At 42.4% G+C, this 27879-nt stretch overlaps 1 protein-coding gene across 4 annotated transcripts in view; it reads left to right on the forward strand.

Moving 5' to 3' along the window:
* SAMD12 (sterile alpha motif domain containing 12) overlaps positions 1 to 27879 on the forward strand; it is a 240620-nt gene that overhangs the window by 62002 nt on the left and 150739 nt on the right. For all 4 annotated transcript variants that reach the window (XR_016348684.1, XR_016348685.1, XR_016348686.1 and 1 more), the window contains one exon: positions 5802 to 5931. Coding sequence is in view for 1 of the 4 variants with exons in the window: in XM_075920192.2 (XP_075776307.1) it covers positions 5802 to 5931 (130 nt within the window). In the remaining 3 variants the exon portion in view is untranslated. The remainder of the gene's footprint in view (positions 1 to 5801; positions 5932 to 27879) is intronic.

A 27879-nucleotide genomic window follows, 5' to 3' on the forward strand; every position in this document is an offset into this window, starting at 1 on the left:
GGCTTCTGTCCCCCGCCTCCGAGGATTGTGTGATTTTTGTAGTCAGAAGGGATCACCACCATGCAATGAACTTTGAGAACCACTGATACATTGCAAAGTGAGTTCATTCTTCACATTCAGTTCTGTGATGGTACAAATAGGTGCAGCTCCATTGGCACTAGCAGTGACTTGTACCATGTTTAGTTCAAAAGCTCTTTGACATTAGCTACTGTGAAATATTTATTGCAAATAAAATAACTGCAAATTTGTAGGCTTAAGAGAACACTTTTTCATAGTTCTCTAGACTCTTTGTTGCAGGACATTTTAAATCTATGTCCCTCTGAATCTGCCCTCTAGGATTGAAATTATTCTATATAAAAAAGAAATAGTTTGGCCTCAAAATATGTCAAAGATATATCTTTGGTTGATTTAAATATGTTTCAATTGTATTGTTACATCGCAAAGGACCAAATCTAGAAGGTTTGCAGTTTACCTATATGGAAAATGTGAACTCAGGAATTTATATAAGTGGTAGAGAAACCAGTTTTGCAGAAATATATCCAGAACACTAACTCCTTTAAAAAAAAAAAAAAAAAAAAAAAAAAAGAAAAGAAAGAAAGAAAGAAAAAAAAAGTACATGACAATTTTAACAGGTAGCAGTATTTTGTAAAATTCTAGTCCAGTGTAGCATAGATACAGTGGGGGAGAGAAAGGGACAAAAATATTACTCGGGGGGGGGGGGGGAGAGCAGAAGGTCGGGGTTTGTGCAGACAGAGATAAAGAATACACAAAGCAAGAAATGCAGTTTAGTATGAGCTCCAAACTAAATTGAAACAGCCAGTGAAAATCAGTGTCAACACCTAGCATCACCTTGCTAGATTGATTTTTGTCTTTGTCCACACTAGAAAGTGCTGCTGGTTTAATCATACGGGTGTAGTTAAAGTAGCAAACCCACTTGGTGTGGATGCAGTTGCACCATATATCTTATTCTGGTTCATATGCCTGATCATAAACCTACAATTTTGTTATCTATCTTTTAGAATTCATACCCTAGATCAAGGGTGGGCAATAAAACATCAGCAGTTCAGCAGAGTTAGCTTTTGGTGAGCTGCCGCTGCTATATTTGCAAGTAGGGGCAATTGCAGCTCTTATTGGCTATGGATTACTGTTCCCAGCCAATGGGAGCTGCGGATAGCAGCAAGGACTGGGAGACCACTTCCTGCAGCTCTCATTGGCCGGGAATGGCAATCCACAACCAACGGGAGCTGCAGTTGTCTGTATTTGTGGCGGAGCAGGTAAATATAGCAGTGGCAGCCTGCCAGGGGCTAGTCCTGGGGAATGGGATCTGGACTGTGGGCCTATATTTGCCCTCTCCTGTCCTAGATACATGTAAATATTCTAACATTCCTGTTTAAATAATGTTTTCTATCAACGAGTAGTCCTGTGACAGCTTAGAGACTAACAAAAAATATATATAGTATCATGAGTTTTTGTGGGTAAAACCCACTTCTTCAGATGAGTTGGGATAGAAATAAAAGAAACTCAGAATTTATAACAGAAGAAGGAGGGGGAGTACCTGTCAACTGTAGTACTGGTGCTGATGAGGCTAACTGAGTGGGCTGGAAGTGTCCTGTACTTAGATTTTATATAAATGAGTTGCTAATTGCAGGAAGGGCTGGCACTTTGCCCATGAAAACTCATGTTACTGTATATATTTTTGTTAATCTCTAAGGTGTCACAGGAATACTTATTGTTTTTAAAGTTACAGACTAATGAACTTACCCCTCTGAGACATTTTTTTCTGTGTATCTTTTTGTATTACTTCCTGTCTTTATATAATAATCCAAAAATAGCCCGTGAAATTGATCCATGTTAATGTCGTGTTCTGTTCTGCAAGTGATTATGTAAAACTTATTGTGGGGTTTATTGTGTCTTACTAACTGCATATCAAATTCATTTAATTTATGAGTTAAATTATTGTTTTTCCTAGCTCCCAGCTGTGTGAACTCAAGGGCCTGAAATTCAAGCTGGGTTCTCACCGTTAGTACCAGATATTCTGAAGGCCAAATTCTATAACTTGTTAAACTAATGCAACCCAACTCTGCTTTTGTGGAAATAGGAATTTGCAGAAGGGGTCATAAACATGATGATAAAGCTTGACATTAGAAGCCCAGATTGAGTTTAATAGACTGGCGGATTTAAATAATAAGCCAAATCACTTTTTAATTATAAATAAAGCAAACTTGGTAAGGATTCACAAGTCTCAATAAATCTGATGCCCCAGCAGTATGATCATTTTTATTGGTAAAGTATCATTTTGACTCTGATCCATCTATCTGGAGAAAGGGCAATGAGCTGTTGGTTCAGTCAGTCTAGTTCAGAGTCCACTGTCTACTTCAGAGGAAGAAGTGTATTTTGTAGTTGTAACAGGTTCAATTCACTGCCATGGTGTTTCCCACTGATCAATCAGGAAATTAGCTCTTGCCAGTACCAGTATGACCGTTTCTGGCAATGTGGTGTCTGCAGTTAGCTGCCCTTTGTATCTCCACCATGCCAGGACCTAAATCCTTCCCAGACTGTGGCACCCCCTTTCCCTGGGTACTGCCCGTGACAGTACCCATTTTCTTTAGCGTCTCCCCGCACAAGGAACCTAGTTACCTCTAAGCCCATCCATAGGGTCCCCCATGCTTTATGAATATATGCATAACTCAAAGACACTTTAGGCAAAATGCATCATTTGACATACGTTTTTTAAAGTTATAGTCTGCTGAATGTGTATAGTTTATTTCTGTATATGTATCCCTTCGTATATAAAATTGGAATTATGAAGTTAATTTGTTAATAATTATAAATGTGCTAATGAGCGCCATTAGTGATACTACAGAAGCATAATGGCATAGTACTCAAACCAAGAATCTGCAAATGGCTTTGTTTTTCCTGTAAGCCCAAACTGTGTTTGGTTCAACAAATACATGTGGCCATGACACCTGGTGTTGGAATCCATCTTGAATTTGGTATTTTTCCATGGGGATAGAGAGGGAAAACAAAGGATTCCTGCCCTTGGGAAATTCTATTTAAGGGATGGGTAGCAATCAACAGTTGTCTTCAGCTTGTCATTGAAATTGCCTCCCCACAAGGAAGAAACCTGAAAAGAAAGATCGCTAAGAACTTTTAAGAACCCAAAATATATAACAGAAGAAGGGAGGTGGGGATGAGAAAAAGATCAACTCTCTTGAAGGATTTTTCCTGAAGTAAGAACTAGGGTGAGAATTATGAGTTGAAATAATTTGTCTGACTGTATTAGGATTAGCCAGTGTGTTTTGTGTATTTTGATTTAGTAACTTGCTTTGGTCTGTCTGTTTTCACTTGCAGTTGCTTAAATCCTACGTTTATACTTAATAAAAACACTCATTTATTATCAAGCCCAGTGTAAATTTGAATTTGGTATCAACGATTTAGATATTGGCATAGAGAATACACTTATTAAGTTTGCGGATGATACCAAGCTTTGGAGGATAGGGTCACAATTCAAAATGATCTGGACAAATTGGAAAAATGGTCTGAGGTAAACAGGATGAAGTTTAATAAGGACAAATGCAAAGTACTCCACTTAGGAAGGAACAATCAGTTTCACACATGCAGAATGGGAAGCGACTGTGTAGGAAGGACTACGGCAGAAAGAGATCTAGGGGTTATAGTGGACCACAAGCTAAATATGAATCAGTGTGATGCTGTTGCAAAAAAAGTAAACCTGATTCTAGGATGCATTAACAGGTGTGTTGTGACCAAGACATGAGAAGTCATTCTTCCACTCTACTCTGTGCTGATTGGGCCTCAATTGGAGTACTGTGTCCAGTTCTGAGCACCACATTTCAAGAAAGATGTGGAGAAACTGGAAAAAGTCCAGAGAAGAGCAACAAGAATGATTAAAGGTCTAGAGAACATGACCTATGCAGGAAGACTGAAAGAACTGGGCTTGTTTAGTTTGGAAAAGAGAAGACTGAGAGGGGACAGTATAGCGGTTTTCAGGTATCTAAAAGGGTGTCACAAGGAGGAGGGAGAAAAATTGTTCTCCTTGGCCTCTGAGGATAGAACAAGAAGCAATGGGCTCAAACTGCAGTAAGGGAGGTTTAGGTTGGACATTAGAAAAAACTTCCTAACTGTCAGGGTGGTTAAACACTGGAATAAGTTGCCTAGGGAGGCTGTGGAATCTCCATCCCTGGAGATATTTAAGAGCAGGTTAGATAAATGTCTATCAAGCATGGTCTAGACAGTACTGAGTTCTGCCATGAAGGCAGGGGACTGGACTCAATGACCTCTTGAGATCAGTTTCAGTGCTAGTATTCTATTATTCTAAATAATTGTTACCTGGGAGTGAGCAACCACAGTGTATATATTTTCCAATTGATAAAGGGGGCTAAACTTATGAGCTTTCTCTGTTTAAAACTTTCTTACTGAATAAGGCAGATTTATTTGGGGGTTTGGTTCGTTTTGCGGGTTGTGTTCCTGGGTGCACAATAGCCCTCCAGCTGAACCTTCCCAGAGCTGAGCTGGTTCAACATCTGTGTTGGTCTGCTGGGGGGTTGTTACCCTAACTTTGTGTCTTGGCTGGGAGAGACCAGAGCTTCTGGCCCAGCTAGAGAGGGTGGTGGGGTGCCCCAGAGGGCAGATAAGCAGACTCAATGGCATGATCAGCATACCAGGTGACCATCACAAGGGGACATCTGTAATGGAACCCATCACACCCACCACTTGTCTCATTGACCCATTCCCATTCTTCACCTAGCCCCTATCTCAGTGCAAACTGCAGTCTGCACTAGCGACTCATCATTAGTGGGGAGCCGGGGGATGCACCTGCTGCCTATTCCTACCCTGCCTGCCCTTCTGCAGCCCAGGATACCTACTCAGGCCTCTTATCAGGTCCTTAGTTTGGTAGCTGGTCAGGCCAGTGCTCTCCTGGTCCCCCCCGACCCTTCCCCAATACTGCTCTATCCAAGTACCTTTCCCTACAGTTTGGTCCCTCTCTCTTTCTCTAGCTATGGAGACCAGTCTCCCTCAGGCTAACAGCCCTTTTATATAGCCCAGTGGCCCTGATTGACTGCTGCATTTCCTCTCCCAAATAGCTTCTGGGATAGCCCTCTCCCAGGGCTGTGTTTAACCCTTTCTGTTCCAGTGTAGGGCAACGACCTTGGCATTGTAATCTAGAGCATAAGCTAAGCAAAGAGGCATACTCAATGCAGAGTGGGCAAGGGAAAAAGAGAGCCAGGACTTGTAACATCTTGACATTCTCTGTAACAAGTTGTCTTCTGTCAACAGTAGGATCCTGGGAAAATTAAGGGCTTTGGCCAGATTCTGTGAAAATTGTAATTGTGACTTTTCATCTTAGTGCAAATTGAATTATTTTGTATTAAGTATTTCATATCAAAGTTTATATATTAGTATATATTCATCATTTTAAAAAAAGTACCTGAATAGTTACAGCTCTAGGTAAATGTTATATGTATGGGTAAAAGCGGACTTTTCATGTGATCAGTATGGAAAAGTGGCAGAATGTGGCCCTTTCTGACTTAATCCTTTATACAAGTTGGACTGACTCGATAAGAAGAAGTGTAATGCCTGTACGATACAAGGAACGTGCAGACAATCTTGCACCAGATATGATCCATGCACGTAAGCATGAAGAATTGATCTTTGATCTTGCACTTTGGTCATTAATGAAGGCTTCCAAATGGAATAATTTTGTTACATAATATGTATTACAGTAGAAACAAATCTGATACCTAGGTCTAAATATCATTTCTTTTCTTGTTCTGTCTTTCCAGTCTGGTACTGTGAAACTGACAAAACCAGTAGCTCTGTGGACTCAGCAGGATGTCTGCAAGTGGTTGAAGAAACACTGCCCTAATCAGTATCAAATCTACAGTGAGTCATTCAAACAGCATGACATAACGGGTAAAGTATGCAGTATCAGAAATATTTCACTTGAAAAATGCTTTTAATGCTTCCTTTAAATAGGTACAACTATATGTAAGGACCTGTTTGTAGTTAGTTGTAAATTTTCAGCAGAATACCAACTTGCATCAGCCTTAGTAAACTGACTGTTTCCATGGCTCAGAAAAACACATTTGGAAGGAATAATTCAGTGGGGACAAGGAAAGGTAGGGATGAGTATATTTACTCTTAAAAACTGAATGTTGCTAGACTGGCAGTCCATGTACTTGTCATCTGCAACTGGTCAAAACTCAAAATTCTTATCTGCAGGAAGCAGGAGCCGGTGTTGTTGCTTAAAAGCCAGTTTCTCCCAACACCATCTCCAGTGTGCTGCGTGCGCGCGCGCGCACACACACACACACACACACACACACACACACACACACACACACACACACCCCTTCCCCCCCTCCCCGCATCTATCAGAGGCAGCAATGCAGGGGGTGAGGTGAGGCTGCTGGAGCCAGCATGAGCCGGGCCTGAGTAAGCCTGGCTCAGTCCCGGCTTATGCCAGGTCCAGGAGCCACCAGGTCCCGGCTTATGCCAGGTCTACGGCTCTGTAGTTTAAATGTAGTAGGAGCCGGGCTGCCTGCCCATCTGGCTCTTCCTACATTTAAACTGCAGAGCTGCAGCGAGGGTAGCTCTTGGACCCAGCATGAGCCGGGACTGAGTGCTTTCCCTTATCTATTAATCGTGTAGCCGACAGAATTTTTATCCATTTACACAATTCATGAAATATCCGCTTCTTAATAGCCCTACTTAATAAGCTACTTTGTGGTGCTTGGTAGGGGAATCCAGGCCTGTCTTCTCTCTTGGGTTCTAGGCCAAGAACCTTGTACAAAGTGTCTAGCTCCAAGCTTTCCCAGCCTCTTACTGTTTCTATGTGCAACTTACTACCATGGCTTTGAGTTACACTCTGTGGTCACCCAGTTTCCAGAGCAGGTTTCCTGTCACCAATGACACTTGCTCTCTTTGTTTCCTCTGCCTCATTACAACTACCCCACTCCTCTGGTCTGCAGTGTTTTTATCTCTGCAGCTGCCTCTCAATCACCCCCAGCTAAGTAAGTAGTCAGTTTCCCCATTAACTCTTTAGGCTGATACAGTATAGGGTCTATAAAACACATGATCAGTCTTTTAATTAGTAATTGTTGGTTGGTGATTGGTTTTCTAATTAGTTTGGTAATAACTGATATTTAGTTTCCTCAGTTGGTATTCTAACTGGTCATTTCTAATTGTTGTTCAAATGGATAATCAATATTTGGTTTAGTAATTTGGTAACTGGTATAATCAAATTTATAATTGGTGGTATTTCAAATATTAAATGGAAAGAAACCTGAGCAGCCATGCTGCCTGACTTCCTATGGAACATTTTAATTCAATTGAATCAGCGTTTTCCCAATAAAAATTGTTCCATCAGAACATTTTTGGCTGGCTCTATTGTCAATATTTCAGAAGTTTCCAGGAAAACTAAATAAATAGCCTTTTTTGGGATCCTCATGTTCCTAGGCATTAAAGCCATCCCAATTATAAATTGAAACTTTCCTTTTTACAAAAGATTTGTTTTTTATTACTTTTGTTCAATTAAAAGTAACAAATTATCATGAAAATGAATATTAATAACAAAACCAGAAGTTTAACTTGAATGGGTTTGGAGCATGTGACTTAAATGGGTCAAGTATTCTCTGGAGCATTATTGTGCCAGATTGGGGGCCTCAAATACAAATCTGAGCTGAACCTTTGCCATGGAGTTGCAATCACTCCCCCATAATATGGACATGTCCATCTACTGTACATATATTTGTATATCTCTGCTTGTTTATGAATATAGTTTTAAACTAATAAAATACTCTTATAAAATGTGGTTAGTCTTCATTTTAACCACTTAACTTTTATGATGTATCTATTGTCTCTACCTGTTGTTCTATTTGCTATTCTTTAGCTTTTAAGATTATCATTGCAAGGTGTACGACTCCATTTTGTACAGATAGTACCTCCCACATCTTGACAGTTGCCATAAAAAATGATCCAACATCATTTTCTGGCAGTCTTGTGCTAGCCTCACTCTGCCCTGTTTTGGGTGCAAGCATTCCATGGGGATGTTGAACTTATACGTGGTAACACATTGATGGCAGATTTTGTAAAACCCTGGTCCTGACTCTCCATTCTCCAGTACCTTTGTGTTGTCATTTACACAGCATACAGGAAATGTAAAATGCTGCTGTTATGATTGGATAGCAGTGACGGTTTGTAATCCCAGGGAGCAAATGTTGGAACCTCTATGCTGTCAAGTTACAGGGCCAGGGACCAACAGGGTTGTGGATTCACTTCAAGACAGAGTCAATTGGGGATAGATAGTTGCTTTTATTAATCTCACTACGAAGACAGACTTAATACTGCCAAATGGCTACACAGCTACTACAAAATACAAATCTTGCTACCTCACTACCATTATAGGCTTAATACTGCCAAATACACAACTACTGCAAACTAATCCAAATAATTAACATAGGCAAAGCAATGCATATAAATGAGCAACAAGCACTTGGAAATGCTTACGCCCCTTCAGGTCTGCAGGGTGTTCCGTTCCAGTCACCTTGAACCAGGCCACAGTGGACGTGGCTCCAGCTGGGGGACCCAGGGCATCTTCCGAGGTAAAGGGTTTCTGGTGGAACTCCCAGAGAGGCAGGACCCTGAGCAGGTCTTATACTCCAGCTGTTTGCCGAGTGAGTGCGAGTTGGCCCAGTGCCACTATGTGTTCCCATGGGGCTTAGAGCTGAGGTCATGTTATGTATCCCATACAAGGTTCTCAGATAGCAAGCAAGGGGAGTTCATGCTGGTGAAGGCCATCTGATAAAGAATACCCGATGTTTTTTGCTAGCAGTCCTCAAGGCTGGCCTAGAGGAGCACAAATTTAACCCCTGGAAGCCCACCTATGGCTCACACTACATTTGCCCCCTAACAGTTTAGCTAAGTTGACCCCCTCATACTGCTCTACTGATAGCCAGCCAGCCTCTCTAGGTGCTGTTATTACCCACCACAACAGCTGTTAGCACCAAACACCCAGCTGAATCACTTCGTTGCTTTACTGAAGCCACTCATTGACCAACAATAAAGGCACCAGCCAATTTCCCAGCTCCCTAGTCTGGATCCCCTATTGGACTATAAACCCAGAATTATACCAGCATGCACTGCACAGGGATCTGTACTATGTAAGCTCATTAAATAGTCTGCTCCCTTCTTGTTGTGGAGGAGATATGCACAAGCCTTTCTTAACCGAGCTGAGATATTCCAAACACTTTACTCAAAAACACATTACTTAAGATAAAACACAAAAAACAAGTTAACTACAGATAGATTTTAAATTATCACAAACAGATCAAGGCAGGTTACCTAAGAAATCAAACAAAACTGAAGTCTGTCCTCTACAAACTAGATTACGGATCCAAATCCTATATCTCACCCTGCCTGATGATATAAGCAGCCTTACAGATTCTTGAGGCATAAGCTGCATTTGCTTGCAGCGTGGGTTCCCCTCTGCCATTCAAAGTGCTTTGTCTTTCAGAGATTCTTTTGGGCACTGAGTTGTGGGTAGTGAAGATAAATCTTGATGTCACTCCCCATCTTTCATAGGTTCTTCCAGCTTGCTGGAAAGTCAGTGCATGTGTGTGTAGGTCGGGGGTCCTTCAATGGCCAAATGTTCTTCATTGCCTACCTACATATGCTCTCTAAGGAAACTTCCTTGTACAGAGTTCCTGTGCTCATGGATTTTTCTCTTGATAGTATTAGGATCTGCTTATTCCATTGCTGTACCTGGATGGGTGGGTTTGGGCATTTCCAGCATCTACACGTGATACTTTAGTAACTTACACATAGCAAGATTTCATAACTTCCCATACAATGATAGCACATACAATCCAACAGGATATTAGTGTTCAACAGATCAACACTTAGAATGATAGTTCACAAGGCTTACTTTGTACAAAACATGTTGTAATTATATGATTGTGATGAATAAAAGTGCGGGGGTCTGGAGCACAGTCATAGTAACCTTTTACGCCCACTGCACATTGATGTAAATCGCAATACAAGTTGCAGGGTAATGGAGTATCGGGCCTTTGTTTTTACAAAATATCTTGACCGCACAAATTTAAATATTGGGAAGATGGCTTTTCTTATTGAGGTGGGTTAGTTACCCTTCTGTTACAGACCCTGAGCCTGCATGACTGATGACAGTTGAGGTTCTGATTTGCATAGATTCCAGGATTGAGTCCAAGGCGAATAAAGAGCAACTATCCTTGGGAAAACCTATTAGTCTGATGGCAGCATAGTAAGGCATATGCCAAAACAACTGCTTGTTAGTGTGTTTTATATTTTTAAGAAATCTTCCATCATTTCTTGTTTTTTACAGAGAGCCCCTGAAGTGTGCTATATGTATCTCTTCGGAGTAAGAATCTTTAATGCTATGATCATTAAACAAACCTCATTCTGTCAAAGTAATACACAAGAGGCACCTAGGCCCAAGTGAAATAATTTGATTTAGCAGCACTTAAAAGGACACAAGCCTCTTTTAAAAATTGAACAGGAAACAGTGTAATACTTGGGGGGGGAGGGGAAAGTTAGAAGAGACTAGAATGTATTCATAGGTGCAAAAATGTACCTGCGGCAAATCACCTTTTGAAACTGGCTAATTCTATCATTTTCAAATAGCATAGCATTGAATCTGCTCTGCTGCCTTCTGCTGTTTAAAATACCCATGAAGGTGTGTGTTAAAATATGAGCAGGTTAATTTGTCCACTTGAATGCCAGATGTGTGGGGTTTATCATAGCAGTGTAAGTCCCAAGATTAAGTAATACAATTTGTGGAAGGATAAAAACATAACAATGGCCATACTGGGTCAGACCAACGGTCCATCCAGCCCAGTATCCTGTCTGCCGGCAGTGGCAATACCAGATGCCCCAGAGGAAGGGATTACAACAGGTATCTTCATGTGATCCTCCTGTGTCACCCACTTCCATTGAAGGACTTAACCTCCATGAATCTATCTAGCTCTTTTTTGAAACCTGTTGAAGTTCTGTTGAATTTCATTTGGTGACCCCTCATTCTTATACTGTGGGAATAAGTAAATACCTTTTCCTTATTTACTTTTTCCACACCAGTCATGATTTTATAGACCTCTATCATATGGTCCTGAGGTTAAGACCCTGCATTGGAATTCTGCTTTAGACTTTTCTTATAATAGAATCATAGAACACTCGAACAGGAAGAGACCTTGAGAAGTCATTGAGTCCAGTCCCCTGCCCTCATGGCAGGACCCGGTACTGTCTAGACCATCCCTGCTAGACATTTATGTAACCTGATCTTAAATATCTCCAGGGATGGAGATTCCACAATCTCCCTAGGCAACTTATTCCAGGCTACGTCTACACTGGCCCCTTTTCCGGAAGGGGCATGTAAATTTCACCTATCGTAGTAGGGAAATCCGCGGGGGATTTAAATATCCCCCGCGGCATTTAAATAAAAATGTCCGCCGCTTTTTTCCGGCTTTTAAAAAAGCCGGAAAAGAGCGTCTACACTGGCCCCGATCCTCCGGAAAAAGCGCCCTTTTCCGGAGGCTCTTATTCCTACTTTGAAATTAGGAAGTAGGAATAAGAGCCTCCGGAAAAGGGCGCTTTTTCCGGAGGATCGGGGCCAGTGTAGACGCTCTTTTCCGGCTTTTTTAAAAGCCGGAAAAAAGCGGCGGACATTTTTATTTAAATGCCGCGGGGGATATTTAAATCCCCCGCGGATTTCCCTACTACGATAGGTGAAATTTACATGCCCCTTCCGGAAAAGGGGCCAGTGTAGACGTAGCCCCAGTGTTTAACCACCCTGACAGTTAGGAAGTTTTTTCTAATGTCCAACCTAAACCTCCCTTACTGCAGTTTGAGCCCATTGCTTCTTGTTCTATCCTCAGAGGCCAAGGAGAACAATTTTTCTCCTCCTCCTTGACACCCTTTTAGATACCTGAAAACCACTATCATGTCCCCTCTGTCTTCTCTTTCCAAACTAAACAAGCCCAGTTCTTTCAGTCTTCCTGCATAGGTCATATTCTCTAGACCTTTAATCATTCTTGTTGCTTTTCTCTAGACCTTTTCGAGTTTCTCCCCATCTTTCTTGAAATGTTGTGCCCAGAACTGGACACAGTACTCCAATTGAGGCCTAATCAGCGCAGAGTAGAGTGGAAGAATAACTTCTCGTGTCTTGCTCATAACAAATTGGGCAAGACAATTTAGGTATCTGCCAGCTAACTTGGGCTAAGGAGCTGTTTAACTGTGGTATAGATGTTCGTGCTCTGTTTGCAGCACAGGTTCTCAGATGCTTCCACTTCACTAACCACAATTTAACAGTCGCTTAGCTTGAGCCACGTGAGCCCAAGTCATTGGGTACAATCCTGCCATTGTTATTTAACTGCAGTTTAGACCTCCCCACAGTCTCTCAGGAACTCAGATTTCCCATTGTACAGATGGGGATATTTCCCTTTCTCCCAGAGATGTTGGCAGGATAAGCCATTCATCATTATGTGGAGTCTGAATAATATGTTGATGGAGGCCCTGTCAAATAATTAGAAAAATTCACTGCCACTTTCCCCCTGCTTGATCCACTCATACAGCACAGTGTTGAGTTACCGCGATGAGGTTTAAATACCTTGCTTTCACCATTTGGATTATAGAACTTGATTCAAGATCCTGGATGTGTGATCCAATGGCTGGGGCAAGGGACTGGAGCTCTGGAGACATGGTTTCTATTCCTAGCTCTGCCACTGGTCTGTTGAGGTTAGGTTGGGCAAGTCATTTCCCTTTTCTGTGCCTCGGTTTCCCATCTGTTAACTGGGGATTATCCTAACCCTCTTTGTATAATGCTTTGAGAGCTACAGGTTGTGTCAGAGGGCCAACTGTTCTGTGAACTCCGGTCAGTCTGAGACACTTGCTATATCTAACACATTGCCATCATGGTATTTGTTTATGAAAAGCCTAATATTTGTGTAGAATCCAGTAGGCATGTAAAAGCCTTAATGGGTAAGGCTTACCGGTTCCAGTTAACCGCTAGGAGCTAGAGCAGCTTCCCGCCCTCTCCAGTCCTGCTGGGCCCACCGCAGGCAGGCTGCTCTGGCCAGCCAGAGAAATCCCTGTCTGTCGCAGACCCATCCAGGTCCCTCCCTCCCACCACAGGTTACACACTGTGGCTTTCTGGGCTAAGCTTTATGCAGCAGAGCCTGCAGCGTGTGTAACCGAGATTTGTAGTGGTTACATGGTTAATTTTGTTTAAATCACTCTTTACGTTCCTAGTATCCAGTGAAAGCTGGTGACACACCAGTCATTAATATCCCTGCATGACGTTGCTTCAGATGGTATTGGTATGCATTCTGGTCAGCTCTATGTGAGTTACGTGTTATGTGTACTGGAAACATGTTTTGGAAGCAGACTGATAAACAAGTTTGTCCTAGACAAGAGTGTTGCTTTGCATGGTTGCCTCTGTCTATAATGTACGCTGAGCAGGGCAATGCCAGAGACAGTGAGTAATTTGTTTGCATCTGAGCTATAGCATCAGTTATCAGAAGGATGAGGAAACAGCATGGTGTCAGCTTATTGGAGCACAAGCAGCTGAAGAGAGGGACTTTATTTGGCAATACAATTGAAAAAGAATGTATTTCTAAGGGTTGCTGGACTATAAAGGAGGGGAGAAGAACCCCTTTTTTTACTCATCACAGAGGGAACGAAGTTCAGCATTCTTTGCAAGTGTAAACAGTGGATCCCTGAACTTGTGCATTGGTGATATTGACAAGGTGAGAAAACTGTTCTTTGGGTGCTTCCTCGTGTCCATTACATGTTAAATGTGTGTGTCCCATGATCACTGTTGTCCAAGTTTTTTCTCTCAGTGGTACCTTTGGGCCAGTTCTAGTGCCCTCTGGCGACATGCTGCTGGCCACATACCTGTACTTACATGGTTTGGCATGTAAGACTGTGCCTCAGGCCCCTACAGACATGCCTAGTGTCAGTTTACTGCTTGAATAGACACCACCTGAACTCGGTGCTCACTGTTCCTCTCCTCCCTGGACTGGTAGAAAAACCCAAAGTCAGTAATGATATGGGTACCCATTGTCGCCCTTCAGCCATCGGTGTACATAATCTCAGATGCACCAGACCTAGGCTAGAGAATTTCATCTCAACTGCCTAAGGATTTGGGCCTATGGTCCCAAGAAAAATTCTCTGCACATAAATGACAGGGAACTCAGGGCTATAGGCTTAGCCTATCAATTGTTCCTGCTCTAGGTTTTGGGAAAACCATTTCACAAATCCACTCATCTCTTTGTAGAATTACAGAAAGGGTGAAATGGCATCTAGCGTGAGTCCAGAGGACCTTGTCCTGGATAACCACTTGTATTTGAGATTGCTACAAGAAAGCAAATCCTACCACCAGCTATGCTAACTACTCACTCCATTAGAGTTTGGGCATCTTCAGCAGCATTCTTCATGCAAGTGCCAGGCAAACAGTGCTGCAACTTGGTCATTGGTGCTTTCCTTTGCATCCCACTTCACCACCACCCAAGGGGCAGTGCCAAATTTTGAAAAGCAGTGTTGCTGTCAGCATAGAATAGGCTTGAAAGGGATCTCAGGAGGTCATCTAATCCAGTCCTCTGCACTCATAGCAGAGACTAAGTACCATCTAGACACTCTTGACAGGTATTTGTCTAAACTACCCTTAAACATTTCTGATGATGAGCATTCTACAACCTCCCTAAGCAATTTATTGCAGTGCTTAATTATTGTGAGAGTTAAAAAGTTTTTCCTAATGTCCAACCTAAACTGCCCTTGCTGTAATTTAAATAATTTTAAGTCTTGTCTTATCCTTAGGAGTCAAGGAGAATAATTTTTCTCCCTCTCCTTGTAACTTTTTAGATACTTGAAAGCTGTTATCTCCCCTTTTCAATCTTCCCTTTATAGGTCATTTTTTCTAGACCTTTAATCAAGTCCTCTTCTCTGGACTTTCTCCAATTTGTCCACATCTTTCCTGAAATGTGACACCTTGAACTGCACAAAATTGAGCTTTAAGCCTAACCAGCACAGATAGAGTACAGGCAGTCCCCGGGTTAAGTACAAGATAGGGACTGTAGGTTTGTTCTTAAGTTGAATCTGTATGTAAGTTGGAACTGGCGTCCATATTCAGCCGCTGCTGAAACTGACCAGCGGCTGACTACAGGAAGTCCGAGGCAGAGTTGCTCTGCCCCGGGCTTCCTGGAATCAGCCACTGATCAGTTTAAACAGCAGCTGAATCTGGACGCCTGGGACAGAGCAGCTGGGGCGCTGCCGGGTAGGTCCCCGCAGCGCTGCACCTCGGCGCTGCGGGGACCAACCCGGCAGCACCCCAGCTGCTCTACCCCAGGCGAACCCAAGTCAGCTGCTGCTGAAACTGATCAGCAGCTGATTCCAGGAAGCCCGGGGCAGAGCAACTCTGCCTCGGGCTTCCTGTAGTCAGCTGCTGGTCAGTTTCAGCAGCGGCTGACTTGGGGATGCCTGGGGCAGAGCAGCTTGGGTGCTACCCTGTTGGTCCAGTAGCGCCGAGAGCGGCGCTGGGGGACCAACCAGCAGTGCCCCAGCTGCTCTACCACAGGCGTCCCGAGAAAAGCCTGATCTGCTGGGGGGGGGGGGGCGCACTAGCTGCGTGCCCCACCCCCCAGCAGACCAGGGAGACAGGGGCGGCGGGACCGAGATACGCCGCGGTCCCGCCGCCTGGGTCCTCCATGTCTCCCTGGTCTGCACCCCCCCTCCCCCCCCAGCAGACCAGGGAGACGTGGAGCAGCTTTTCTCGCCCTGGAGGATGCGGGCAGCGGGACCGCGGTGCGTCTGGGAGGTCCCACCGCCCGCGTCCTCCGGGGCGAGAAAAGCCCGTTCATAACTACGGATCTGACATAAGTCGGATCCGCGTAACCCGGGGACTGCCTGTACAGGAAAAGAATTATGTCTCATGCTAATAAATCCCAGAATGATGTTTGCACTTCTTTTTCCAAGTTTTACACTGTTGACTCCTATTTAGCTTGTAACTTGCCATGACCTCTAGATTCCTTTCCATAGTACTCTTTCCTAGGTATTCATTTCCCATTTTGCATGTGTGCAACTGATTTTTCCTTCCTATGTGTACTTTGCATTTGTCCTTGTTGAACGTTATTTTGTTCACCTCAGACAGTTTTTCCAGATTGTCCAAATCATTTTGCATTTTAATCTTCCAAAGCACTTGCAACTCCTTCCAGCTTGGTATTGTCTGCACACTTTATAAGTGTGCTCTCTATGCCGTTATTTAAGTCATTGATTAAGATATTGAATAGAACCAGACCCAAAATTGATTTCAGCAGGACTCCCCTTTATCTGCGTTTTCAACTTGCCTGTGGACCACTGATACTTACTCTCTGTGTGTGTCTACACTGCATTCCTCTTTGAAGAGAGGAAGGCAAATGCAGATGAACAAAATTGAAGCACGGATTTGAATTTCCCGTGCTTCATTTGCATAATCGTGTTCAGCCGCTTTTTCGAAATAACCATGTCTAGACAGCTTTTCTTTTTTCGAAATAGGGTATTTCAAAAGAAGGGTTTTCTTCCAAAATAATTGTCTAGACAGCGTTTCTTTTTTTTTAAATAGGGTATTTTGAAAAAGCAGCCGGATGCGATTATGCAAATGAAGCGCAGGAAATTCAAATTCATGCTTCATTTGTAGTTTTGTTTGTCTGCATTTGCATTCCTCTCTCAAAAGAGGAATGCAGTATAGACATACCCTCTGAGAACAGTTTTCCAACCATTTATGCACTCACTTTATAGTAGCTCCATCTAGGTTGTATTTCCCTAGTTTATAAGATGGTCATGTGGGATAGTATCAAACACTTGTGAAAGTCTAGATGTACCACATCTACCACTTTCCCACTCCCCACAAGGCTGCTTATCCTATCAAAGAAAGCTTTTTGTTTGGTTTGACACAATTTATTCTTTACAGATCCTGCTGGCTATTACTTATCTTCTAGGTGTTTGCAAATATCACTTAATTATTTGTTCTGTTACCTTCTCATGCCCATGAACTCCAAGCCCACTTCCTGAGGTATTGCTTTTGAGTTATGTAGCATGGAATAGAAATGAGCAAGCACTTGAAGAAAAAATGGTTACTGATACTCCATAGCTTTTGTTCTTCAAGATGTGGTGTTCATGTCCATTCCACAACACCCCTCCTGCTGCTCTGTCAGAGATATCTTGCAAGAAGGAATTGAGAGAGTGCGTGACTCGTGGCACCCCTTATACTGGTACATGAGTCCACTAGGGGTTACTACTGAGGGAAAAATTTCCAGCAGTTTGCATTTGGTGTATACATAATGAACGTGAGCAATACATCTCAAAGAACAACAGTTACAGAAGATCAGTAACTGGTAGGGGGTTTTTTGTTTTTGTTTTATTTTGGGGAGAGGTTGAGACAAAGCTTGGAGCTTGCTAAGTTACTTATAGATTCTTAGAAGGTGTTTTTCTTCTATTTTATTTGTAATCAACTTCTGTTTCTATTATCTCTGCTCAGTATTACTTTGTTTATTAATAAACTTACTCTTGTTTTACTGTAATTTTATCTCAGTGCTGTTGTACTAGAGAGAGGGGAGCATTCTCAGTGAAGCCAGCTGATTGGTGTATGTTGCCTCTTTGGAATCAGCAGAGATGGTATTTCTGTAAGCATCTAGTGGCAGGGCTGGGATTCTGTAGAGTTGTGGTGTCCAACCAGTTTTGAAGCAGAAGCCACTATAGTGAACTAGCTATGCTCAACTGGACAAATAGCCACATTGTTCAAGACAACTAGCTACAGTCAACTGGCCAAATGACCACATATGACTAGTGTGTTGGCTACAGAGGAACACTCTTCAGCTGTTCTGTGAAGGGGGGGGCACCAAAAATTACTTGCAAGTCAAGGAAGTGACTGACTGGCAGTGTCTCTGAGGGTTGGGTTAGCTGGCTAACATACTGGAGTGTCAGGGAGTAGACACTCAGTTTACCAGCAGCAAGTTTCTCTCTCACTGAGGGAGAGTGGTAAGTAGGTGACTTACACTTCTGGACACCCCAAGAAAGCATCAAATAGATTAAAGATATTTGTAAGAGCCAGGTATCATTAAGACTCAGATAGGATCAAATCTGATATATTTGTTTGGGTTGGAAAGGACCAATGTACCTGAATGCTCAAACCACACTCTGTATCCTGCTGTCTGAGCTTCTCTATAATATTTGACCATTAATGGGTGAGCTATAAGCTTTCCTCCCTACTTCTATCACCTTCACTCTGTCAGGAATCGACTTCCATTATCCTTGTATCTTTCCTAATAGATGAGTGCCATAGGCAGTCTGTGTGCCTCAAGTAATATCAATTCCACAAACTCCCTTGCTAGCTTATGTGGCCGATCTGATCTTACACATTTTCTCCCTCATTTAACCTAATACACTTTTCCTGCAAATTAAATCCATTGCTTCTTATTTTGACCTTGAGACTGATGATTGGTTTGTCTTTTTTTTTTTTTTTTTTTTTTTTAAGCAAGATTATTTATTGAGCACCCAAAATGAGCTTGCTTCTTTATAGGCATTAAAAATAGAAATGGTCCCTGCCCTAAACACCATAAAGGTACTAGGAGCTGGAAGCACCGGGGACCCCAGCGAATCTATTCTTCTATGTGAACACATGACCTAAGAGAACGGGGGAGATAAACTACAGTGGGTAAACTCCATGAAACTACAAGTCAGGAGAGAGAAACCGAAGCTGGCACTATAATTTTTAGCCCATTACAAAACTGAGGGAGAGTGTCTATAAAATCTCTCTTATCAGGTTGCCATTTCAAATCTGGCTCAGAATGGTTATGACACAACACTCTTACTACCAAATGAGTTTTCAAGTGGAATGTGCCCATCAAAGCCTTCACTATCCCTTTGACTGTCTGAACCTAGATTCCAGGTCAGAGTTGAGGTGCATTAGCAGAGAAGTGTGTGGAATTGTATGCTGACACTGTTCACTCTAATTTAAGTTGCTTTTCCTACAAAGATAAATGACTATTTCTATGCTGGACATGTCCCTTTGATCTTTTCTCACGGATTACTCATTTTTCCAAACTTGTGGCTGGTGTAGCATTCCTCTATCATAGCTCTCTCATATCTCTTTAAATACAAAACCATCTATGTATGCACAGGAGAAAGAGAGAGAACCAGAGAGTGGTTTTTAATAACAAAACAATCAGCCCCCATTGTACTCAGACCTGACTCTGTTCCAGATTTAAAAAAAAAAAAACACCAGTGCCAAGTTGAGTTGAATAATTATCTGGCTTGTTTAGCACATGATAGGCCTTTTAATACACTCAAATTCAGTACTTCCCTTCCCCTCAACACTTCTGGTTTGGTGGAGAATACATAGAAGCATCTTCAGTTTCACATGATCTGTATAACACTCTCACATTCATCACCCTCACTGTGGTGGAAAGTCTCAAACCAAAACTTCCCCCGTCTGTTTGCTCAACTGTATCTGTAAAGTCTTGGCCAGAGCAACTTTTCTGTAGGGTGGGCTGTTGAACTGACGCAGACTGCTTCCATCTGGTAGTCACTGTTTATTTCTGGAAGGAGCTTTCAGATTACTGCCTGGATAAGATCAGTCTTATTTGTAGCAGTCCCTATGGGGCTATGATGCTAGTTTTGGAACAGCAGGGATCAAAGACTTTCCTTGGTTTTGTGTCTCTCATTTGGAAGCTGCTCAAACTTTTTCATAACCATGGATGACATCAGAGAGCTATTGTTCCATGGGTCATCAGCCTGCCTATCTGCATAATCTATGGCAACTTGAGCCATTTTTTAAACATGGAAAAGGAATGGTACAAAGATGTTTATGTAATTTTAGTTTATTGTATTGTAATTTAGACACTGGGAAAAAGGAGGCAAGCAAATACCTTGTGAATAGCCAGCAGATCTGGTTGAAAATTTTCTGCTGAAACTGTTTGCGACTATGCTGCTGGTTTTTTTGTTTGTTTGTTTTTTAAGCCCCCATGCTCTTTTATGGTCTGGGCTCCCCAACTGAACTATATCTTGTATGATGCCCCATTTACAGAGACTCCTATGATATACCCCTTCCCTTCTCCAAGAGGGGAGGAGACCATGGTGTCTCATGGGAGATGTCTGATCAGGAAGCCCTGACTAAAGAGAAGAATAGGGGCCGTAGACAGCCAAACTGCAACTCCTATGAGGCGCTGCAGTGGCATTTTCAAATAAAAATGTATAGTAACCTTCTGTTAATTTTTTTTCCACAGAACCCCCATCCTCTTCCTCCCCTCCCCCCATTCCCCGCCCCTCACCCCGACTAGCTGTACTAGCAAGGTCTCTGTCTGGATCATCCATAAGCAGATCATGAGTAGGTGAATGATTGCCAAGATGCCATTGAGTAACCTATTCAGTCTTACCAGGTGAAAGGAAAATGAATCCAGCTCATAGGCAAGCTAGTGGGAAATACCCAAGTCTTTCATTTGTTAATACCTCCCTAGGTAAAGTAAACCTGTCATCATTCTGCCAGTGTGCTATGTTCAGCTCTTGTGGGGAAAAAAGCCATCCTGTGTCATTAGTGTCTGTCAGTCATTAATACTGATTATTGCCGGGGGAGCCAACAGGATGGCCAGGCCCCTAGGGGGTGTGGCGGGTAGGGCAGCTCTGCATTCCTAGAAGGGGTGTGGCCGTGGGCAGAAAGGGTGGAGCTGGGCAGCCAGCCCCCCAGCCTACCCAGACTGCACCCAACCCCACCTCAGAGCCACCCAGAGTATGTGGCAGAATGCTCTGGCAACGATTCTGAAGAGTCTGGAGTTCTGACCACCACTGCTACCATAGTAGCAGTGACACTGGTCCGAAGCCCTGGGCCTCCCTGGGTGCCAGGGCAATTTCTCCCTTTGCCCTCCTCTTCTCTCTTCCCCCTCCCCCCCGCCCCCCCCCCCCCCCCCAGGTCAGCAGGCCTGGTTATTGCCCTGCCTCTAACTTAACCTTTTTGAGAAATGTTCTAACGGGTTTGTCTACTCTGCGATTAAAACTCTGCAGCAGGCTCAGATTTGTGGGGCTCAAGCTTAGGGGCTGCTTAATTGTGGTATAGATATTAGGACTTGGGCTAATACCCAAGGTCTAGGACCCTGTGTGGTGGGAGGGTCCCTGACCTTTCAGTGCAGCCTGAGCCCAAACATCTACACCCCAGTTAAACAGCCCTTTAGCTCATGCCCAGGTAAGCTGGTACAGGCCAGCTATGGGTATCTAATTGCAGTGTAGATCTAAAGGAAGTAGTGGCAGGCCAAAAACACCTTTCCAGCTCTGATACTGTCAACACTTTGGACCCTGATTTTTTGGGCTTTAGATCCGGAATCCGCATAAGAACATTGGTCACTGTGATGTTTAATCATTTCTGGCCATTGAGCTGTGGTCAGATTTCTTTCCTGAAAGTTCATCTTTTATCTCCCTTTCTGGCCATTAAAAATGCAGCATTAACTTTGGGACATGGCAGAGAGGAACAGATGCCTCTCAGAAGTGAATTTACCCATTCCTTTCAGAGACCCACTTACTGGGTACTTGGGTGGGTAAAACTATTTCCCACCCTTCCCTTGCTATTCAGTGCTTCAAGATTCCATTTCCCCCACACACACTCTTCTTGTTCAGTTACAGGGAAACAAGTGAGGCAAAGTAGTGTTTTTATAATGCTACCCCACCTTCCCAGTATAGTCTGTAATTCTTTCAGGCAGTAGGCTTTCACCTTGAGGCCTCTTAGTCCTTCATAAAGAATCTGTCTGTCTGTAATTCTCCTTGTATTGCCACAGCAGATGCTTAACTGTTTTTTGGGCTTTGCATGTGTTGTACAACCTGTCTTTGTGTTTGTTTAGTAAATATAAATTGCTGTTCAGGTCACAGTGACCTGTTAGCACTCTAAATATAGTTACTTCACTTCTTCTGCCATAGCTATTAAGTATACTATTATCCTCAAGTTCAATACGTGTTTCACAGAACATTCATCCATTCTGTGCTTTGGTCCATAGTTCTTGCCCCATTCCTTCTTAAGTTCCCTCTTAACCGAACTTTGGAGGTCCTGTTCACTGAGAGGGATCTGCATATGAACCTCCTCATTTTCAATAAAGTTTTTTCGGCATTATCTTTCATTTTGTTGCCAGGCATCCTGACCAGTGTTGGAATCCACCCTCTTGCTACATGTATTCCAAATTGTACTATCTCTGTAGTTAAGAATAATATTTGATCGACAGAGGGAATGTCTACACTAGAGTTAACGGCTCCCCAGATTCACCTATGAATCTGAGCCGCTGTAAACTATCTTATGTGGTACCTCTAAGATGATGGGTGAAAATTCTGTTGTTGGCTTAACTACTCCAACTTCCCCCACAAGCATCATAGAATTGTAGATTAGAGTTGGAAGAGACTTTAAGAGGTCTTCTTGTCCAACCCTCTCCTCCACACTATCCCTTTCTAGGATGTAATAATAGCAACCCTGACCCATCTCATGCGTGTAATAATGATTTCCATGTGGCTCATGAATCATTCTGCACTTTTAGTTGAATCCTGTTTGTTTTATCTCAGTTTCTTTTTAGAATCTCTGTAATCTCCTAATCCAATCTGCAAAGATCTGTGATACTTTCAGGTTAAGATTAGTCATAAATCAGATCACCTGTATCCTCTGTCTAATGACAATACCAATTTATATCAGCCTTACTTACAACCTCACCAAACGCGTTTGTCTACCTTGAGACTTAATTTTGTTAGTTTACACTCTGTAACTTAATCCACATGTCTTTAGTTCTCCTTATGAATATGCTATGGAAAAACATATCAAATGTCTTAGTAAACTCCCGAGCTATTGAGTACACTGTTTTCTTTGCCCGCTAATCTTCATCATATCAAATACTTTAAGATACCTGTGATCTGTTTTTCATTAATTCTATTCTTTATTAATTTATTTTTCTCAAGAATCTTAGTGTTGATTACTTTATTAATATTTCCATCAGTTTTCCAGATATTCTCCCTTTTAATTCTCAGGCGTTCACCTGTCCTGAACATGTTCTCAGAATTAATACCCAACACTTTCAGTATTATTCCTCCTTGTTCATTGAACATTGAGTTGTGTGATCTTCTAGATGCTAAGTAGGGTCAAAGTTAGTGCTCTAATTGGAGTCCTTGGACAAATACTTGGTATTATAGGAAGTAGCATTGTTAATTTGGTGTTTGTTATTCGTTTTAGCTAGGTTATGTCTACACTGTAGCTGGAAGGTGCCTCCCAGTATTGGCCAAGCTAGTGTTCTAAATAGGGATGTTAAAAAGCAGTTAATCAGGTAATCGTGTAACTGCTGAAAATCTTAGCAGTTACACACTGCAGTTCTGCATTATAAAGTTTATACTGTAGAGCCGGCAGTGCGAGGTGGCAGCCAGGTGCCCCTGGAGCAGGTGAATGCCGAAAGCCAGCTTTTAAGCTGGCTCCTGGCTCCCAGCCCCACTCCTAGGGAGCAGTTGCTACCCTGTTCTGCAGGCTCTGATACAGAGCCAGCAGCGAAGGGTGGCAGCTGGCTCCCTGAGGGTGGGGTGGGGAGCCAGCATTTAACCGTGACAGTAATTGATAAACTTATGCTTATATGTTAATCTTTTAAAAGGTTATAGTATTACTAGGGATGTAAATGTGTACAGGGTAACCGATGAGCCTGGGCTGATCAGTTAACCTTCAAGATTACATGTAGGATACCCCCCACGTTGCTATCCTGTATCGGAGGCAACAGTGCAGGGGGCAGGCTTTTAAACCGTACCAACTCCTGCATGTAACAATTCCTGTAGAGTCACCTCCACTTGCAAATGTGTAACTGCTGAAAATCTCAGCAGTTATATGTTTATATAAAAACATGCATTTTAACAACCATGACTATTACAACCCTAATACTAAATATAACACCGTAGGTTTGAGCTAGCCACCCAGAGTATGTACCAGAGAGCTGGGCAGGATTGTATTTGAGCATCTAACCTAAGCTGTTGCTTGTGCTGCCACGTCCACGTGGCTATTTTTAGCACACCGCCAGCAGAGCGAGTGCCCTGGGAAGCATCCATCCAACTGCTGTGTAGACAAACTCTTAGTACAGAACCAGTATTCCAGCAGGGTGTTTGGGATGCACCACAGTCTTGAAGAGCTGCCTTTTCAGTGAGATGTAAAGTGGGGTCCTGAGTGTTTGTCATAAAATATTGATGCCCTTTTTGTAAGGTACAAAGCATGGTGTGCTGATCAAATGTTCAGAAAGGTAATTACACTTTACCTACCTAAAATTCCCATTACAGTTTCTGTTGGATGTGGCATTTATCTCTTGCTGTCCTAGACTGTTGAATAGGACTGCTGTTTCTGGTTTACCACAAGATCAATCTTTCTTTTGATATGTAGGCACTCCTGATTCCAGTTCTCTCTGGAACCAGGATATAATTACACAAGAATGAAAAATACCAGGGGATTTCCTTCCAAATTACTTTTGCTATTGGACGGGAAGAAATATTATTTTCATACTATACCTACTCTAAATCACTTTTATTCGGTCAGTCATAGGATAAGGAAGACTTAGGTGGGGAGAACATTAGAGATTCAGTGGATGAGTTGTGGAAAATCTTGTAGTTCCGGATTTTGAGCACATCAATGAACAGTGGCAGGTGATTCTTTTTATTTAACACATGATGATAAATAATGAGCTATCATCATATAAGGATCTAGATTTATTGGAATTTTGTATTTTTTTTCTTTATTCTAAGGTGTACTGAAGACATATTATTGACAGTTGAGTTTCTTCCATTATATAGTTATGAATATGTTGCCACAGGGTATGTCTACACTATATGGCTCCGTCGACGGAGCCATGTAGATGAGCTTTGTAGACATAGCAAAATGAAGTGGCAATTTAAATAATCGACGCTTCATTTACATCAAAATGGCTGCCGCGCTGTGCTGATCAGCTGTTTGTCGGCTCAGCGCGATAGTCTGGACGCTCGGCGGTTGACGACAAAGGTTTTTGATGTTGACCACCAAGCGTCCAGACTACCACGCTGAGCCGACAAACAGCTGATCGGCACAGCGTGGCAGCCATTTTGATGTAATTGAAGCGTCAGTTATTTAAATCACCACTTCATTTTGCTATGTCTACAAAGCTCATCTACATGGCTCTGTCGATGGAGCCATGTAGTGTAGACATACCCTTAGTTCCCTACTTAACTTGTTAGGGCAAGTGTCAACACTACTGACAGTATAACTTTCAATATAACTCATCTGATGATAAAAATGTAGACAACAGCTTTAAAAGCAGTTCTTACATTACAGTTCATGGTGAAATTGTGTAGGTTTTCTGGACATGAAAAACCTGCTAGAAGGTTCAGTTTAGAATTTGGTTTGTATCTTGGGGCATACAAGTTAGTATTTTGTCTCATCCATCTAGTTCTTCCCTAGTTCCTCTGTTTTTCTCTTTCATTGCATTTCACACTCAGCATCCTCTGTGACCAACCCTACATATGAAGACTTTCAATCAATTATCTTTCAGTCTCACCAGTTCCTTCACCCTGATTCCCCTCCCACATTGGTTTTCCTTTCCCATTCCTTCTCTAGCAAATTGATCCTTCCATTTTCTTTGCCCCAACTTCCCCAAACAGGTCTTGCTATCCTCAGTTTGATCTTTCCCCAGGTCTGGAACATTTCAGCAGTTCTTCCACCCCCACTGCTCTGCCCCTTTCTTGTGGGGAAAAAATTCCCATGGTTGCATGGGGTTGCCGAATAGCAAGAGGAACCATTCTGTAGTAGCAACACTGCTCCTTAGTTTCAGAGTGTCAGTGAGTGCAATGAAATAACCATTTATGGCTTTCAGTATTTTCTACGTGAATTTGTTTTGATCTGACAAAAACGCCTTTTACATGAATATAGGACTATTTTTCAGAGTGGACTTGAACTGGGAAATGTCCTTTACTTGAAAAAAACAAATATTATGGACTGACTTTTTCTGCAGGTTCTGACAGAACAGTTTCTTCTCTTCCCCCCCCCCCCCCCCCCCCCCCCCCTGTAATTGTGAAGGAAATCTTATCATTGCCACAATTCAATGAGGATTTTGGATAGAGATGCTTTTGAAAGCTGTAATGCAATAATTTTCCATTCCTCAAGGGGGAGCTTATACACAAGCTAACTAGTTGATTTCAAGGTGCTGGACTGGCTTTTGAATAGGCTGTATTTTCAGGAATGCTGTCACTTTTATAATAAAGTATTGGGATTCTGCTCTCCACTATGAAGTGCAATTATAGTGAGAGTTGTAATTTATTACAATAGACTCACTTTATCCCAACAGAACATGAATATTCTTGCAGTCCTAGGTCTGGCCATGTTATACAGACCATTACAATAAGGTTGTATACGGATTACCAGCCTCCCCCCTTCCCCCCTTTCTTTAATTTTTTTTGAACCCCTGGTAATCATCACTTGTTTGGGCTGACATTTTCCTTGCCTCTGCTTGAAAGCAATTCTTTTTGTGGAAATTTGAAACAACAATCGAGCCTTTCCTTGAAAACATAAAGAGTAGAATAGAGAAAAAACACTTCCATTATAATAAAAATAAATAAAACCCAGCTCGAGCACTGAAACAGTTGGATTTAGAAAGTTGAATTGGCAGGGAAATAGCCCTCACTGAAGAAAAGTGCCTTTGAGTGTTCTGGTGAAAATTTGTGATTTTTTTTTCACAATTATTTGAAAATCCTGCAATATGTGTGATTAATTTGGCACTGAATTTTTTCCCTGTGCTCATGGAGTGCACATCTAATGAAAGCCATGCTGCCCGGAAGTACAAAACTAACTTAGCTGCCCAGTGAAGCATACAGCACCTTCCACTGAACTCAGTGGAAACATTTTCCTATGACTTCAATTGGTTTAGGATGAAGCCCAAAGTAAACAAGACGGGACTGTCTCTAAACCCTGCCTCATTCACCTCCTGTGACATGCTGATCTAGCTGTTCAGTCCTGGAGATGCTAGGCACTCAGCGGCCGAGAGAGGCTAGTTGTTCCTTCAAATGAATCTACCCATTCAGAGATGCTCAGCCCTACAACGGGCGTTCCAGAAGGTAGAGTTTCAACATGTTTTACAAATCCAGGGCCTGATCCAGTGTCCACTGAAATCAGTGGGAACTTTTCCAGTGACTACAGTGGCTTTGTACCAGACATCAGCTCTTCAGAGATCTTGAGCAAGTAATCCCAGAACACCAGTGGTAGAACCCAGGTCTCACACAACTATGTACAGCTAGATTTTGCAAATTGGTCTATGTAAATGGAACTCCGTGGAATTCAGGGGGGTTAAGGTACTTTGAACTCCAGGGTTGGAGCAAAAGCACCACTTAAAGGACTTTTGCAGGGAATTTTTATTCATTTTTGGGTGTTGGTGTTATTTTATCAATAGTACTATCACTTATCAAAGCTGTGTTTTCATCTCTGCTACTTTGTTCTTGTAAATTTGCCCTTTTTAAGCACTTTCTTACGTTTAGGGATTTTTTTTTCAACATTTATTCATTTAATTTTGGGAGTTTATTTTTAGCTATTTCTTATTCCTGAGTAGCTGCCCAAAAACAGGGGGATGGAATAATTTTTTTGTAAATTCGCATAGTGCCCGAGCTGAAAGTAAACGAGTACACCCTCATGCACACCTCCCGTAAGACCTGGTGAGCTGCAGCAAAAGCCAGCAGGGAGCTATTTAAAGAGCTGGCAGAGACTGGGGTTGCAGTAGGACAGTACCTGTACAAAATTTTAAGTTAATTTCACCATTGCAGAGTGCTGTTTCAAATAGCATTATGGCAAAGATCATAGAATCA

This window comes from Pelodiscus sinensis, chromosome 2 (genome assembly GCF_052426305.1).
Source record: "Pelodiscus sinensis isolate ZL-2025 chromosome 2, ASM5242630v1, whole genome shotgun sequence".
Taxonomy (NCBI): Eukaryota; Metazoa; Chordata; order Testudines; family Trionychidae; genus Pelodiscus; species Pelodiscus sinensis.